This window comes from Choristoneura fumiferana, chromosome 8, assembly GCF_025370935.1.
Source record: "Choristoneura fumiferana chromosome 8, NRCan_CFum_1, whole genome shotgun sequence".
Lineage (NCBI taxonomy): Eukaryota > Metazoa > Arthropoda > Insecta > Lepidoptera > Tortricidae > Choristoneura > Choristoneura fumiferana.
This window is the reverse complement of record NC_133479.1, coordinates 11,611,388-11,629,087: the sequence shown is the minus strand read 5'-3', so window position 1 is coordinate 11,629,087 and position 17,700 is coordinate 11,611,388. Positions and strand designations below refer to the sequence as shown.

The following is a 17,700-nucleotide window of genomic DNA, read 5'->3' as shown; positions in this document are numbered from 1 at the left end:
TAACCTTTTAACCGCCAATACGTTTTCATTCGTATGTGCCCGTATCGCCACCTACGCACCGAAACTATATGACATTTTGTCTTAATTATAAAACTGCGGCGAAATGAGCTGGATAACAGTTAGAAGAAAAAAATGTTATCTAGAACACAGTTTAGTATGAACTAAAGTTTTTTATCAATGTGTAGCATCGTTAGAAAGGCCACAAGCTAGAAAAGTCATTTAAAGAAAATGAACTGCTCAATTGTCTTAGTTTTTGATTATTGATTTTCGAAGTAGGATTTTATTCACACAATCAGTTTTTTTTTTTGAATAAAAATCCTCGTACGTCCCTCTGAGACTATGAATTATAATAAAAACTATTATTATTAGAACAAGCATGTATTAACAAGTATTAAAACAAAAAAATATTAATTTTACATACATTCATAAAAAAATTAGGAATGTTTAAAGGTGGGATTTCGGTAAATTTGGGAAAAACATTTAAAAAATCATATCTCCAAAACCTTAACCCTTAGGACCCAAAGTCCAAGGGTGAAAAGATAGCAAATAACCCCAACAATATCCCAAAAAATTTGACAGTCCATGTGCCGAACACCTTCTTTAGAGTAGACTCTCTCACTACTCTACTTTGCTAGGTTGTCTTGGATCATACCTCGCAAAATACTATACAGGATGATTTTTAATCGGTGATCAGGAATAACAAAAAGCGATAAGGACGGTCATACTGAACAACTTTTCCCATGGGACCAGTACGAAAATCGGGGTAAAAAAATCAGCTATTTCATAGAAAACCTCAGCACCTCGCCAGCCTCAATGAATGAAACCAGGGTTTTTTTTTCCCGATTTTCGTATTGGTCTCATGGGAAAAGTTATTCAGTATGGCCGTCTACAATATCGCTTTTTGTTATTCCTGATCACCGATTAAAAATCACCGTGTAGGTATAACAATTTTGAATAAAAGTTTATTTTGTGCATCAAATTAAACTGAAACTCTAGTAAGTCCATCGAGCGAATGAATGGGACTATTGAATTTCTAACTACACACGCGATGCTTTTGTACGTACTAAATCGCGACTTTAATTAATTGTGTTCAAACCAATTCAATAGACAATGGACACAAAGCGTCCTGTCAGCGCCGTGGTCAGTTTGATCGTGAATTGTTATAAACTTATAATACCTAGGAGTAACAAAACGCCGGTTTTGTTTTGCATTTGATACAAATATAATGTTTTTAAGAAACGTAAATAGAAAATAAAATAAAAACGAACTTTTAGCTAGTTAACGTTGGCGTGTGGGACAATCGATTTTAGACTATAGTAGTCGCGTAAAACTTGAAATGTTCCGTAGTCTTGCGTGTCTATTATCATTCTTTTAGTCATTTTGTTTTCATAGTCCATTACCGAATTGTGCTTCATTATTTGCTCGGTACCGTACAAATAGATAATAGTATTAAAGTTGTCTTCATCTATTTATGTAGTGGAATGATGAAATAACTCGTTAAATGTGGGTCAAAATAGTCAAATAGATAATAATCTCGCAAACGGTCATAATTTCGTACAAATTTACAAAAATAAAATAAAGATCGATCGCATCGGGCGTCGGCGGGTTCACAACGATATTCCATTACTGGGGTTGGAAGCAGAATATCAAATGAGAGTTGACCCTCATATCTCGCCGGTGGCCCGCTATCACGTATATGGATGATATACTACTCTTTTTACCGTTGACTCGTCCGTAATTCTCAGATTGACGTGCGCGTATCCCACTCAGTCAACAAGTTCAATTTTGCATTTCAATTTTCTATATTGAGTGGGGTTAATCGAGTTACCGTGATCCTGCCTACCGAGATGTTTTTTTAATTTTTTGTCACATGACCTCTGTGATAAGGATATCTTCCTCAGTGAACTTTCACGAAGAGCTAAACCTCTAGCCACGTCTGCAATTTGATATTAGGATATAAAAGGTTTTAAGATAATTTTCTCAATCCGTGGGGTATGACGTCTGCGGACATTAGTGGAGCAGGTAATGCTCCGGTTGGCAGTGAATGAATAGAGCCAATTTCACTCAATATCTCCATGACGCGTGTTTCGAGCGCTCGGTTCGTGGCCGCCGCACGGTTTTCCGCAAATCCGGCTAAACTGAATAGCTGACGTTCCCTCGCAGCAGACCTAGTGACTTATTTGGTGACATAACTACCGATCTAAGTAACACCACAATTTTCAGGATCATCTTGCTTACCTGTTTACATAGTCTTACGAAGCGGGAGTAAAACGCATCGTGTAATCCTATAGAGTATTTTTTTTTATAATTTGCTAACTTAGGCAAAACGAATACAGCCAGGAAAAAGATCTGTATTATGCCACAAGACTTTAATTAAATTGAACATATTGAAGTGTGAAAAGAAGGTATTATTTTCACCTAAAGACTAGTCAGTCAGTTTTCTAACCACCTCGATTTTAAACATGAAACCTCGGTTTCGGTTTTATTACAGCTTTCTTTATTCTCTCAGCATAAAATATACTACAGTCATGGCTTAACAGTTACAAATATAAAGCATGATCATTGATCAACAATCCCTAACAGATCTACCGGACTTTATGCAACCTTGAGGCCCGCATTCACGAACCTATACACTAGCAACGAGTATATTTATCGTATAAACAAAACAAGGACTTTTTTTTCACAGCAAATTAACAATTGCTGATGGCGATCAGCATTACCTACTGTAGGTTTCTTGTTTAATAAATATCCGATTCGCACCATAACGTCAGCAGCGATATGCCGTTCTATTGAAACAGCAGAATGGATAGTGCTCATTTAAATAATGCATAAAAATAATTCATCCGATCACACTGAAACATAAATTTTGTCATCGAGTCAGATCTAAAACTGCAGAACACGTAGGGGTTGTTGGATTGCTGACCGCATACTCCCGGGCCACTGAGCGCAGTCGAATGTTGTGAGCGAACAAACCTAGCCTAGTTACAACGTCCTACACTCATCGTACTACTCATGTTGTCTGACCAGTTTCAACCACGCATTTAATCAAATAGCAGCTGACAAATTATCTGAGAAACTGGTTAACCAAGTAATTAACCAACAAATCGACTGTTTGCGGAGACAAAAGCTACTTCGTAATGCTAATTCCGACCCAAGTTAATGGCAAGTGATTTATCAGTATCGGCATCTTAGTATTTATCCGGGGAGTGGTTGGCCATACTAATCCTTGGATCAAGGACCCAGGTGCGGGACCCAAACGGCTGGAACCGATCATTTTGCTCCACACTTTATAAATGAATTTGGCTTACTTCTCGAAGGGTAGAGAGGTTCGGCTTTAGTTAACTTTGGCATGTACAAGCCCTTGACTGATTGGAATTAGATCAACTATATAGTATATTGAATATAGTGTTACATTTTAAAATTAGGTAAATATATGTCTTAAATGCATGGTTTTCCGTGTAAAATAGCTAGAGGAGAAAACTGTCTTAGTGAAATTAAAGGTTCTGCGAACGAATTTTGGGTTGTAATAAATATTTTATCACAACGTGCCTATAAGTACCGCTAATACCATATTATAATAAGGATATTTAATAAGTTGATTTACTTAAAATAGTCAAAACCCGTTATATTTCTTTCTACTTTAACTTTCTTCACATCTAATGGATAACTGTTAAAATTCAAGAGGTCGGCGAGGCGTTGCCGACGCGGGGGCAGATTGATAAATGCGCGGAAGCACTCTGGGCCTAATTAATGGGGTGTGGCACGCACGCCGCATGCCATTGCAGTATCTGCAATCCTTGCTAACTGCGATGCCATAACATAACACGGAGATATTTACGACGCTCACACTATTCGCACCACAAACCGCTTACAGCTTACTGATCCAGTAACTGAATAATAAATTATGGTAGGAACAATGAAACACATGCAACGAAATAAACTTTATTTTCGAAAAGGGAGTTAATGGAAGACTAGGTTTTGTTTGGTTTAAGGCTTGTGGTCTTCTAATTTGCAATCAGGAAGCAGGAAAACATGCAGGAATAGGATTCTGAAAAAGCAGAAGAACACAATTTGTAATTACATGGAATAAACAAAGGTAAAGGAGGATAAAAGGGAGCCAAGATCAGTACACCAACTGCATTTTAAGTACGCGGTTATAAATAATAAAGGCAAAACAATCAGCACGGAAACACCGCATCCCTTGATACCTCGAGCATTAAAACGGAAAGCAATTTCGCGCGGAGAACACTTGTACAAGGCTCCCATTCCGTTCGGCCGGACAGCAGGGCGATTCATTTCCCTGATGGCCACCCATTAAACCGGTCAAGATGGATAGATAACAATCCGGCAATTACACTATAAACACAATGAAAACCGAATGTTTCCACTAATTGAAAAAGCCACACGTAGATCGATTCATTTAAGAGCACTATATGAAATGAAAGTTGGACTATGGCGTGGCGTGCGTGACATGCTCGCTGATATATTAACTCCATTGACTTTACGAGGGCCGGTGACGTTTATTAATCTAACAGGTCACCTCAAAACGTACGTTTGTATGTGAATTAATTGAATAGTTTAACGGGTAAACGCGGAATGTTAAGGAAACAGGAACCCCGAAGTTTTGATTGACGTTAAAAGGCAATGTACCGTTGAAAGATGACGTGTTAACGGCTAAACCTCATCGCTCATTAATCTAAGTTTGTGAAATCGCCGACTTAGGGGATAGCTAATTGTATTACCAAATATTATATCATTTCGAACATGCAACTATATGCAGTGTCAAGAAAAGGGTTAGTAAAAGAGAGTGAGTTAAACTTAAACGACAATGAAGGAATTAGCGAGTCCGCGTCACTTGGCAAAGAATCCTAATCATAATAACTCAAGATCGTATCGCGCGGAGTAGGCGACGAACAAAAGGCGGCGGAGCAACAATGGCGCCCAACGCGGGGCCCGAGAGGCGCGCTAACAAATTACCAACCCGCAGATAACTAAGCAATATTAAATCATAGTAATTTGTGGTTGCAAGACGCAGCCCCTTTTCCAACGAGTTATCTTTCTAAGCGCCGGAATACCAAAGCATTATTGTTACTTTGGTTCAACAGTGATAAGCGAATCAAGATAGGAATCGTGAATTAACTCCGTTGAATTCGCTTACTAGAACTAATTAGTACAAATTGCGCTTTATTTACTCATTTAACTTTATGATAATCTAGCTGAATTATGAGCGTTGGCTGTACCTATATATACATTTATAGAATAACATAGTATACAGCCGGTAGTTGGCAACTCGGCGTGAAACTGCAATTTCGCCGCTCATAAAACAGGAAGCGAGAAGCTTCTGCCGGGTTCGTTGCAATCGCATCTTTTCACTCGGTTCCTTCCGCGGTGCATTAGCAATTCTAACCATCGCAATAGTTGCTCGGAAATTGTAATACTTAGTCTTAATAAAGCCATTCGTAACGTTGAATATCCGGAACAGGCGTGAGCAGGGCGCGCAGTGACTTGCCCGAGGCGGAGCCACTCGCGCCGGCTGAATTTACGACATGGCTTTATTCACACAAAAGCTAGCCTAGACTTTAGCCTATTAGAATTCGTTTTATTGTTTCACGTACATAACCCTAATTAATTGGTATGTCAGGAACAAACAATAGTTGGACCGAAGGGAATGAAAAATTACTATTGTGTTTTTCGATGCAAAACGAGTCCCGAATTCTCTGTTGATTTCATATTGTCCATTGCGGTAACAGGATGTAGTTAATTAATGAACTGATACCGTGCAATATGAACTCCGTAACGGTTTATATAAATTTCCTGAATATTGCCCGGCGGACAATGGACACTGTGCCAGTGGGCTACCCGTGCCATGTGCAATCTTTTAACATAATTTAAAAGTAAAAGCCCGTGCCAAAATATTTTAATTTGGCACTTATGTAACGGAGCTTGAACGCAACGTGCCTCGGGAAATTGTGCGAAAAATGTAACGTGCGCAGTCCATATAGAGCATTAAATTAAGCCTTACTGCGGACGGCTTTCAAGTGAGGTATATTTTTGTAAGCGTTTTATAAACGAACTGCTCCGGTACTGAGTATGTATATGTGAAATGCATTAGCTGTATTACAAAATTGGTGCCGACCGTTACACCGCTATGCAGCATTGGGAATTAAATTCCCTAAGGAAGTCCTTGAAGTCAAATGGTTCAAGAAATTCAATATCAATAGCGCTTTCAATACCTTAATTTAAAGTGGTCTACTGATATCGCGTGAAAGTTAACATCTATACCTACCCGCTTGATATTAGGCTAAAAATAAGTTGTGGAAGTTATTATTAACGCAGTTATTATTTTAGTCTAGACACAAAAAAATTAACACATCCATTCAAACGACATCTAACGGGTGGTGGTTTAACTTCCAATGCCACAGTACTAACTGAACATGTTTGCGAGCAGCTTTCGACGTTTAAAAGCGCCACCTAACAATTTAAACCGGTAGCTTATGCAGGCGCGAACATTAGCGCCATCTAGTAGAAATTCCAAACTCCACGTTGTTATTACACTGAACCTGATTGGTGTGGAGTTGTTAGTAGTGAAGTGAGGGCCCCTTGTTAGTTGTCAAGGAAAGCAATAGATGGCGTGACGGTTCATATTTACACATGAAAGAGAATTTGTGACGATCTGTATTTCATTTGAGATTCTAGAATGCAGGCGGTTAGATCAATAACATTGCAAATAAGTTAGATAACGATAACTTTACTTACGGATATGGTGTCGGGCCCCATTTTGTTTGTAACGGGAACTATTGTCTGAGACAAAAAATGGTTTATTTTAAATGTTTGATTTAACTAAATAAATACAACTTGAGAGTCCATATACCAATTACCGGATCTGTACTATTTGTTCAGCTGGGCAAAAGAGCGTTGATGATTATGTCTATCAATCAACTAATTCCCTTTTAAAATTATAAAAAAATATATATCACGGGACAATTCACACCAATTGACCTAGTCCCAAAGTAAGCTTAACAAATCTTGTGTTATGGGTACTAAGCTGCTGAGCGGCCCATCTGACAGCTCGCCCTCTCTCCGGTAAGCTGTAAAAGCCGTCTGAGGCTAACAGCAACAGTCCGTCCGAAAAAAAAAGGGTACTAAGCAATTATATATGTATAATACTTTTTAGTTCATGCATTGAAAAACGCTGTCACAAAGAGAGATTACAGTGAAATAAAGCTTGTCACTATTGGGCGACTTACCACAAGTTAATTAGTTAATTTAAGTCTCTGAGTGCGACAAATAGATAGTCTGACAGATCTATGTAGTAGGTAAAGTAAAAAGGACAACTTCAGGTAAAAAACATTTTTGACTTCTATAGCGTGCTATTTTGTCGTTTTATTACTAAAAATGTTATTTATTACAAACAAACATAACGTAGGGTTTCACTCAAAAAATAAGGAACTGTTTTAGGCACATTCTACACACAAAATATTAAAACACAACTTATATGAAACTCGTAACTACCTATATCTAATTAAAGTCTTAGCTATAAGCAGGTCAGGCCATGAATCATCTATTCTCATTTTTTTATTCACAATCTACAAGAAATCTCAAAGAAACCCTAGCTAACTATTTTTTTTTTATAGTTTTAACTATAATTAACCCCCGACGCAAAAAGAGGTGTTATAAGTTTGACCGCTATGTTTGTCTGTGTGTGTGTGTGTCTGTCCGTCTGTGGCACCGTAGCTCTTAAATGGGTGGACCGATCTGAATGCGGTTTTTTTTTAATTGAAAGCAGTTTTTCTAGCGATGGTTCTTACATATGTTTTATCAAAATCGGTTCAGCGGTTTTTGAGATATTGAACTTTGAAGCGACAAAGTCGGGGGTTTTCCAACTTTTTGTTGGTAAGGTTAGGTTATCAATAACTAATTCGGCCGTCTTAATATTATTAGGTTGTAACGTATAATTAAATTCATCTATCAAGCTTCAAATGCTATAGTGGGGTAAAATTCACACGCTAATTACAGCGGTGAATGATAAATGGTTCTCGCAAATTAATGTTCCCATGATACCAGGATATCTACATTGCGCAAAATTATGTTTCGAACCGAGACCACGTTTAAAAAGCCCCATCTGTTCCTGAGACGGATTTTATGATTCATCATCAACGGTTTATTTATTGTCATCGTAAAGCCAAAATAATCTTAGAATGCTCTGGATTTCCGTCTCTGGCTTTCTTATTATGATGAGATTACGTCACGGGAATGAATTTCGAATTCCTAGTCCAACCGTTTCAGATCTTGTATGAGTCAACGCGGAATTTCCTTTAATAAATGAATAACTTCCTTTGAGTGTCTGTGAGGCCTCTTTAATGTTTCATTTCGGTCACAACAGACTTGGAGCATTGTCAGGTCATCTGCATATCAATCTTCTTATTAATTAAAGACTCGAATGCCACTGAATTCTTTATCGAAACGTCCATGAACTCGAATTTAAATCAGTGTTCTGCGTGATAGCTGTCACGTTTCCTAAAGAATGCATAAAGATAATACTAATTTCAAAGATACGGTAGACAGGGTCAGATGACATGTCAGCGATCGCTTAACAGCGTGCACAACGCAAGTTTGCATATCGCTTTGATCTGTCAAACATTTCGTCGGTGGTGGTGCACTTAAGTTAGTATTGTTATAGAACGGTCAGAGTCATGACAGGACACGAGTTGTACGCTATACGAGTACTAATGTTTTAGTAGGTACTACATACACATCAGAGCAATAGTTGTTTAGTTATCCTCTGAACCAAATATAATTGTATTGATAAGTACCATAATACCTAAGCGTATTAAAACCACTACAATAATACCATCATTACTCATTTTATTACGAACTTTGATAATTATAATTATTTGGGTACATTTTCCTGTTTATTTATTTTGTACCTGTCTTGCTTGTTTTCGAAGGATGCGATTCCCATTCCAAGAAATGGGATACGAAGCAGCTTAAAGGTTGCACGAAATAAATTACTTTTCTCAATATCAGTAACAGCTTTCCAAATATATTAAGTTTCTCACCGCAAGATCAATAAAGACGTCTCGTTGCTTCGCCATTAATATAAATACTTTTCGTTAAAATACATAATAACTCGAGGGTGAAGGAGTAAGATAAAGTTTGCCGGTATTTTTCCACGATCCAGTAAGTTGGAAGCTAAATCTCATTGTATTGATGAGAGGCAACCCCTAAGGCAATGGTGTATTTTCCTCTACAACAATATTTCCCTCCAGAGACCTAAATATGGCTGGGAGCTTAATAACCTTTCTCACTAACAAGCTAATTGGGTTAAAATGCATTGTGCAACGTACTTTACACCGGTAGAACACAATAGAAGCATTTCGCGATAATATTTTGCGCAGGAAAAGATTAACTCGGCGTTCACGCAGACGAGATATTGCGATAGATGTAGTAACACTGCACATTTATTATCGCAATATAGACGACTAGAATTCACATTGTCGACAATGCCCTGTGGAACTGGGTTCTTTTATATTCTGCGTGTATTCGTTTCTTTCTGACCTAGTTCGACTGGAGCTTTCTTCGTGCAGCCGTAGATTCTTATAGGGAAGACTTTATTTGTAGTGTTTAGTTTATAGCGAACGGGGGGGGGGGCTACTACGAAATTTTAAATCGAAGTTCGAATCGCACCGTCCTTCTCACTTTCGTATTAAATTGTTAGCACCAGCGGGACGGCAAAATACAAAATTCGAATTCTGCACTTGGTAGTAAGGGCCAGGCTCAAAATCAATATATCAATGCAATCCAAACTTTCCATTAACTCTAACTAATACTATCTCCACTTCAACATACTTGAGACATTTTTGTACAACGTAGGTAGTGTTGATTCCATTACTCTCTTTTCGGTGTACGTATATTTAACTAACAAATTCCAATACACTGATAAATCAGTTTTTTTCGTAGAAATTCTCTCATTTTTTCTACGGAACCCTCAGTGCGCGAGTTTGACTCGCAATTGGCCAGTTTCCCCTAGCCGGAACCCTAGTACTCCGCGGCACAAGAAACCTGTTGTATGAAGTATCTGATGTCGCGGAGTAAAAGGCAAAAGGATGTTCTATGGTCATCGAATGAACATAAAATTCAATACTTATAGTAGTGTACAACATGCCCGAAACTATGTAAGACCTCATTAGGAAACCTAAATGAATTTCGCGAGCTTTTATTCATTTAACTCAATCCGTTCATAGCTGAGCCTCCAAGGCCTCCAATTAGTACTACATTATTAAGACCGCACAGTTCAGCTTTTTACTAAGACAAGCAATGTCTAGCGAGAGAAAATCTTTACATAGAATATTACCTTGAACAAAGTAAGACGTTTTCATAAAATCCCGTAAACCCGTAATTGATAGTGGATTTCGTGTCTAATGAATAAAAACTTTCTCGGAGTAGATTTACGTCAGTTCTGAGACTGAGACGCTTCGCGTAAGTCACGAGCATCGGTCATCCACCTAACCAATAGAGTGGGGTGAGGATTTGAGAGTTACTGTGACAGACTTATTGGCGCTTAAGTCGTGAGGACCGTTTGAGAACTTTGACATTTGTGCCACGTTTGGTTGTTGGGATTGGTTTCTGTAAGCAAGACTGTAACGTCTAATTTACCTTACGATACTAACGCGATCTAGTGATGTTCCGCCTGTCAGAAAACCCTCAATGCGGATCAATGAACATCAAGGATTCGATTTGCTAACTAATTAGCTACCTGTTAATTTAAGAGTTAGCAGTGTACAAGTGCATAAATGAACAATAAATAATAGTGAATAATAGTGTATAGTGAATAATTGTACAAATTAACATGATCGCAATAAATGAATATGAATATGAATATGTATTTTTCTGAAAAAAATGTAAAATCCTTGCGTCATCCATAACTGGACAATATTTATAGGGACTTATCACGAACCAACCACGGATTACTTCGAAACATGTCAGGCATAGATACCTCGACTGACATACGCCTTTCACGGTAGTTTTAATTCACGCTATTATTTGCTTTATTAGCAGTAACGTTTGCTACACTGAATCCTGAATCTAAGGTTTTTTCCCGAGACGCGTACCAAATTTCACCCTCATCTACCAGATTATTGTAATAACAAAAATGATTTTACTAAAATGATCTCATACATGGAAATAAAACAAAAATTACACTTTTTGGATTGGATTGCCAATATTACCATTCTATTGCTTATATGCTCGGTGGTAACATTTTAAGTTTGAAGAAAAACCTAATGTAAGTACGTTATTAAAATTTGTCTGCTCGTATCGTATGCCACAGGGTGTTAACACTTTGCTTTTCGTTAGCATAAGTATACTTCACTCCAAATAACATTAAATAAGTTTAACACAGACATACCAGTATTATGGTTCAGATTTGCAAAATATACAAGCAGGGTATGCGTAATCACTCCTAACATAAGTCTTAATATGTCCCACATAAACTTGGACTTGAACAATATCCCACTTCTTAAATATTCACATAATACAGGTTGTCTCAAACATGATAGGTATGTCATAGAACACAAACATAGAAAAATACATACAGACGAACATCGACCCTCCTCCTTTTTTTGAAGATGGTTACAAATTACACCGAAAGCAGCCTACCGCAATCTCAGTAAAAGGCGTTTTCAAGATACGTTCAGTAATAGTTCATTGTGTCTTAAGAGCGTTAAATAAGGAATTACCACAGTTACGCGCAACCACTCATAACGCCCGTGGGCGTTATACGCAAAAAAAGGACCTTGGGTTTTATTCAGGTCAGGGGGTTACAGTTGCAAGATAGCTTGCATGTTACGACACTGTTTACGAACAAATGTGATGAAAACTTTACTTGAAAAGTCTACTTGTGAGATCCTATAATTGGCTTTATTGTTACTATGAAATAAGTTTATTTTGTAAGGTTAGCTGTTGGGTTGGTTCTCCGAAAATAGATAATAGTAGATTGTTGCACCAAGCAGAAAGTTATTTGTGCCGATTTGGAGCCCGACCGTGAGCGAAGGCTTTAAACAGCACGAGGGCAATATAAATTACTTAATGCGAGGTGCATAATCTGCTTTTCTTTTAACTATTACAGGAATAGTAGACGAAAAAAATCTCATGCTAAGCAATTAATAGGAACGAAATGTCACTAGCACTCGATGATTCCATTTTTGTAAGTTTACATTCGCACTCTCAAAAAATGTCCATGGCAAATTCGCAAGGTTCCCGCCGATTTGTGTTTTTTTTATTTTCTTACTTTTTTTGGCAGTGTTAGCATATATAGCAGATATTTTCACCCGCGATCTGTCAAAATTTCGGATGGGCGCCAGGTTGGCCAACCAAACACAGTTTTTTTTTTTAATATACGACTACTTACTATTTTTGGTAGGATTGGTAGCAACCATTTTTTGTACGCAATCTGTCAAGTTTCATAAGACCGTCAGGTTGACCAACCTAACACTAAGTTTTTTTACACTATGCAGGCTAATTTTATAGCGGTTATGATGAAATTAAAGCATAGTTGGAAGAAAAAATATTTTTTGTTACTTTTAATTTTTTAGACATTGTTCGAGCCAGCGTTTATATAGAACGGTCTTAAATAAAAATAAAAACTAGAAACTAAAACTAAAGCTATCCAATGTCTAAAAGATCTATATCGTCTTGAGTCTTAAAATGAACAGATGTAATACTTAAGACCTTTGAAGTGGATCACGAGTGTCGCTATCTACGATATTTATTCAACATTCATAAAAAATGTATTATAAATGAACAATTATGCTTTATAAAGTACCGCCGCTATTCTTAGTGTTAATTTGTTCTTTATAATATAAAGTACGCGAGGACTCACCAGGATTATGTATAGTACAACACCAGTAGGATCGTATTTAATTTAATCTGTCTACTGTTGTAATGTACTGTTATAACGAGTAGATGGTATAAGTCCACGTAAATTTTAAGTTATTTCGTGGTCCGGTTAGTGTAATGAGTTTTGAAACTTGCAAACTTACTTGCACGAAAATGCAAAATAAATACGTCTCCACATACAGACCGCGTAACGACGTGATCGTGTGGTAACATTAGTAACATTATAATGTACTAATGGACTTTATGTGGAGTCCATCTTATTTCATTTAAGATTAAACGTTATAACATAAACTTAATTTGAACAAAAACATGCTGTGATAAACGTGCCAAGACTCGATTGACGATTTGCTTGACCAAGTAAAATCCCATAAACAGCCAAGGAGATAGATGTAATAAAAATAGTAAATTTGGCTAAAATCTGGCCATCATCAATTAAGATAATATTTATGCAGTCACCTTTTTCTAACTAAATTAAGATCAATCTTCGTTTTAAACAGGATTAAAAATTGGAATTTATCTAATACTAGCTGTTGCCCGCGGCTTCGCTCCCGTTCAAGTTTTTTTTAAATTTTATTACGCGCAAACCTTGTCCTGGCAACACAACAAAAAAATAATTATCTAATTCAGTGTCGTCGTTCGGAACTTCGGAAGTTACGCGCGTTCATACATTTCGGCAATCCACTTTTATTATAGATAGATAGATAGAAGTGAGATAGATAGACATCTAAAGCGAGCAGATATCGGAGATTACCTAGTCTGCACACTGCAACTTGCAAATACAAATTTTATAGAGGCTATAATGTTTTTACGTGCAAGTGACGCGCGTAAACACGCATTAAACGAGACTAAATAACAGTTTGTACTAGCTTTTTGGGAATCTGCGGCGCCGTAAAAGTGAAACGCGCGTTGTCGGCCCGTATAAAGACACCATGTGCATAAAGCTAGAAACACACTGATAGCGGAGGCGGAGCAGTGCGGAGCGGCGAGGCGGCGGTACGGTTGTAATATTCGAGCTAACGTGAATGAGCCCACACAGAATACCGCACCACGCTTATTTCCCAACGTCAGTGTGTTTCTAGCTTAGACAACAAATAATATTTTGGTAAAAAAAAACTTGACATATTTACGAATGTATTTCGAGTTGCACAAGTACCTGTTAGATTGTTTCAAATGTCTTTGGCATCTGCGGCATCTTAGTTAGACAACCCGCAGAGTCAGAGAAGCGTGAGTTAGATATCTTTACGGATACAATTTCTCGGAGTAAGTGTACACAAATTTTGCCATACTTTTCATTACTGACGTCATGTAAAAAAATTAGGCAACTCGGTGGGAATCGAGTTGTTAGATACGGCGCCACGCCACTGCTATATAGCGAAATTACACTGTGTTAAAAATGTAGTTGCTGTTAAATACGTGATGTAAGTCATTAAATAACATTATAATATAAATCTGTTTTAGAAATATATATATACCTATACCTCGTTGAGTTTCTTGCCGGATTCTTCTCAACAGAGATTTTTCCGAACCGTCCCTACATTTGTTTGATATTCATTCATAAGTGTTTGGTATAACCTAAATGAATAAAGAGAATTTTTGACTATACGAACGCCAATACCACCGCACTGCCATAAATATCCAAGAAGGAAGTCAAATGTTAACAATTTAACCTACGTCAGTTGTGCTATATAACAAATGAAAAATCAGTTAATAACAACAATAACGGCGACCCTGACCCGCCGCTTCGAACAGGAAAGTCAATATGAAAACGGAACTCCTTAATGAAGCGCTGTAAACATGTCGGGGATGGATGGTAAATGGTTTATAATATTTACACGTAAGTGACCTCATAAAACAAGAAATTAAAGGGCTGTACGTCAATATGTTTCTTATCAGGTGAAATGTAATAAAATTTGAATTTATTAATCTCGTTGTTCATACTTTATGCCGTTAGTAAATTTCTATACTAATATGGTTTGAAACATTTTGAACTTTCACGATAAATAACCTAACCAACAAAAAGTTCAATATCTCAAAAACGGCTGAACCGATTTTGATAAAACATGTCTAAAAACCATCGCTAGAAAACCAGCTTTCAAAGCGGTCAACCCGTTTAAGAGCTCATGTATAGCGGTCAAACTTATAACACCCCTCTTTTTGCGTCGGAGGTTAAAAATAATCAACCGTAATCTAACAGTGTACCTTTGTGAAAGATTTTTAAAGCGTCTTAGTAGTTACAAAGATTACTACTGCGTACTACAAAGATTTGCCTTTTCATCATAGGTATTAATGTCAATTAGTAAATTAGTTTAGTTTAGTATACAGTCGCTAACAATACCCTTTACGATTACGACTTGAGAGCTAAGGACAATGGCAGGCTCTTAGCGGATGCTCTAAGCACAGCCGACAAAATTTTACAACGCCTTTCCTAATTTGACCCGACGATGATTATTACGGAACCCTAAAAAACGAAGCGCTCACCTTCACGCCTCTATTGATGACTTCTTAATTAACGCTCTATTTTCATTTTCACGGACCTCACGTTGAGAAACACTGGTCTCTATATAATATAATATACTTCATAATGAAGAGGTCAAGTTTGTGTATTTGTGTAGGTAATGTATTAATCAAAGATGTTTTAGTATAAATGTGTCGTTCGATATGGTGCGCGGCACCTCGTTCAAGTTAATCTTAAAATTTAAAATGTAAAGTATGACTATCTGTGGGATCCTGTACTTTATTGGCTCTGTATTGCTACTCATACTTCATGTATTGTGTTTTTAGCTGTTGGTTCTCCTTAAATAAAAACCGACTAAGAGCGTGTCGAACACGCCCAGGATAGGGTTCCGTAACCGTTACAGAAAAATCAAGTATTTTTAATCAACATTTTATATTTTATACGAAACTTTCCAAGTAGGTATATTTTTAAGTGAGGCCGCTATTTACATTAAATGGTTTTATTGAGATTGATCCTGATTTATTTGACAAGCTTTTATTTGTTTATTTATCTATTTATTCGCTTCACTGCGTATATTTGTTTGTTTACTTCAAATCTTGCAAGTAACTTTGATCCACTTCCAATGGTCGGATTGACCTTGAAATTTAGTATACGAGTACACACATTGGTCGGATGACACTGCAGTACAGTCAACAAAAATTACAAACAGCAAAAACCTTGTATTACAAGTGAAAATTATTCTTAACTTGACTTAACACACGCGTCTAATTATTATTGTTACTGTTAGTATGAATGAACACAACACTATTCCTGATTACGATTACAATAGGCTAGTTTTCAACCCAGGACAGAGCAAGTTCCCGCGGGCCGCCAGGAATTTGCGGGAAACAGCTATACACAAGAGGTAAATTTTAAAGATAATTCACAACCCGCTAAGATATGAATTCCGTCGTTCGCCTAACATTTTATCCGATATGTAGTGCCAGTAGCAAATTCCGAAGTATATTTTATTTTATAGAGTTGGTGACAGCGGAGTATGTTTTAGATTTAACTCGTGAACTCGACTACGGGTCCCACAGGGATCTGTCCGCTGCCGTGCCGTGTTTATCTCGCACTTTAATCAGATGTCGTCAACTTACGAGACGAGCCGATACGTCTATTTGCATATTGATAACAGCTTGGGAACTTTAGAGTTTTTAAATGCGAGATGCATTAGAAGAGGTTGAAAACTTTTTCCTTTCTAGTTAGTTTTTAATGACTTACGTAACTAGGTACAGTCAAGGGCAAAGATATCGACACGGCCAAAGTTGCAAAAATATGTATACACGCCTTAATGTTAAGAGCATAAAGACGTGTATACATATTTTTGTAACTTTGGCCGTGTCGATATCTTTGCCCTTGACTGTACCATCAGCCAAATATGTGGTCTACCACCCTAAAGTTGATAATCGTTTGCATGACATAAAACAATAATGCCAATAGACGTGTCTGTCAACTTGAAAGTTCGACTTTAGCGACATATTCATTTGATAGGAACTTATACTAACTGATATTGTAACGGATAACTCACGTCTTAAACCGAGTTTAGCTCGACATGTTTCGGGCTATTTCGCAGCCCTTCTTTTCAGGGGCACGCGATTCGGCGGCTGCCGCAACACGCACACTGTAATAGCCCGAAACATGTCGAGCTAAACTCGGTTTAAGACGTGAGTTATCCGTTACAATATCATTTAATATGAGTGAGTCTCACGGTAGTTTCATGTTCAAAATTGATAGGAACTTGTTTAAAAATTGATAGACCACTTATTTGGCTCTGGCCATCAGGCTATCTTTATTTCTGGTTCAACTTTATATTGTTTTGACACCCTTTTTTTTCATGATTGAGATATCCATGAACGTTGTAATTTAACGGTTCACAATCCAACACACAAAACTTTACTAAATAAACTGAAAACAAATACGTCTCATGGATTTTTTTCATTCTTTCATTTTTTAAATTCATTTTACTTAAATTTAACTTTTAACATCAAACAAATTCGAAAATTCAATCTCGCGTCTCATTTTTTTCATTGTTTTTCTTTAAGTTTTTCAAACTTTTTCTCGCGATAAGCATCGAAATAATTGTGACATCTAAAATAAAATCTTACAGGGACATTTTCATAATTTCATAAACTTCCTTTTTTTTTTTTTTCAAATTTTCTGTTAATGTTTTCGCACGCAAGCACGGGTTTCCCTTATATTTGTGCGTCTTAACCTGATCACACATTTACAAACTTGACTCGTATATGTGAAAAAAAAACGCAATTGTTCGTTTAATAGCAATATAGAAAATAACTGTTCATTCGGAC

At 37.1% G+C, this 17,700-nt stretch overlaps 1 protein-coding gene across 6 annotated transcripts in view; it reads right to left on the bottom strand.

Annotated features, from left to right (window-relative positions):
* The window catches only part of Lar (tyrosine-protein phosphatase Lar), a 474,823-nt gene that overhangs the window by 449,936 nt on the left and 7,187 nt on the right, over positions 1-17,700 (bottom strand). For 5 of the 6 annotated variants that reach the window (XM_074091236.1, XM_074091242.1, XM_074091237.1 and 2 more), the window contains exon 2: positions 6,757-6,801. The exons of the other annotated variant lie outside the window; for it this stretch is intronic. In XM_074091236.1, the coding sequence (XP_073947337.1) occupies positions 6,757-6,777 (21 nt within the window). In that variant the 5' untranslated portion in view covers positions 6,778-6,801. The remainder of the gene's footprint in view (positions 1-6,756; positions 6,802-17,700) is intronic. 6 annotated transcript variants of the gene reach the window in all.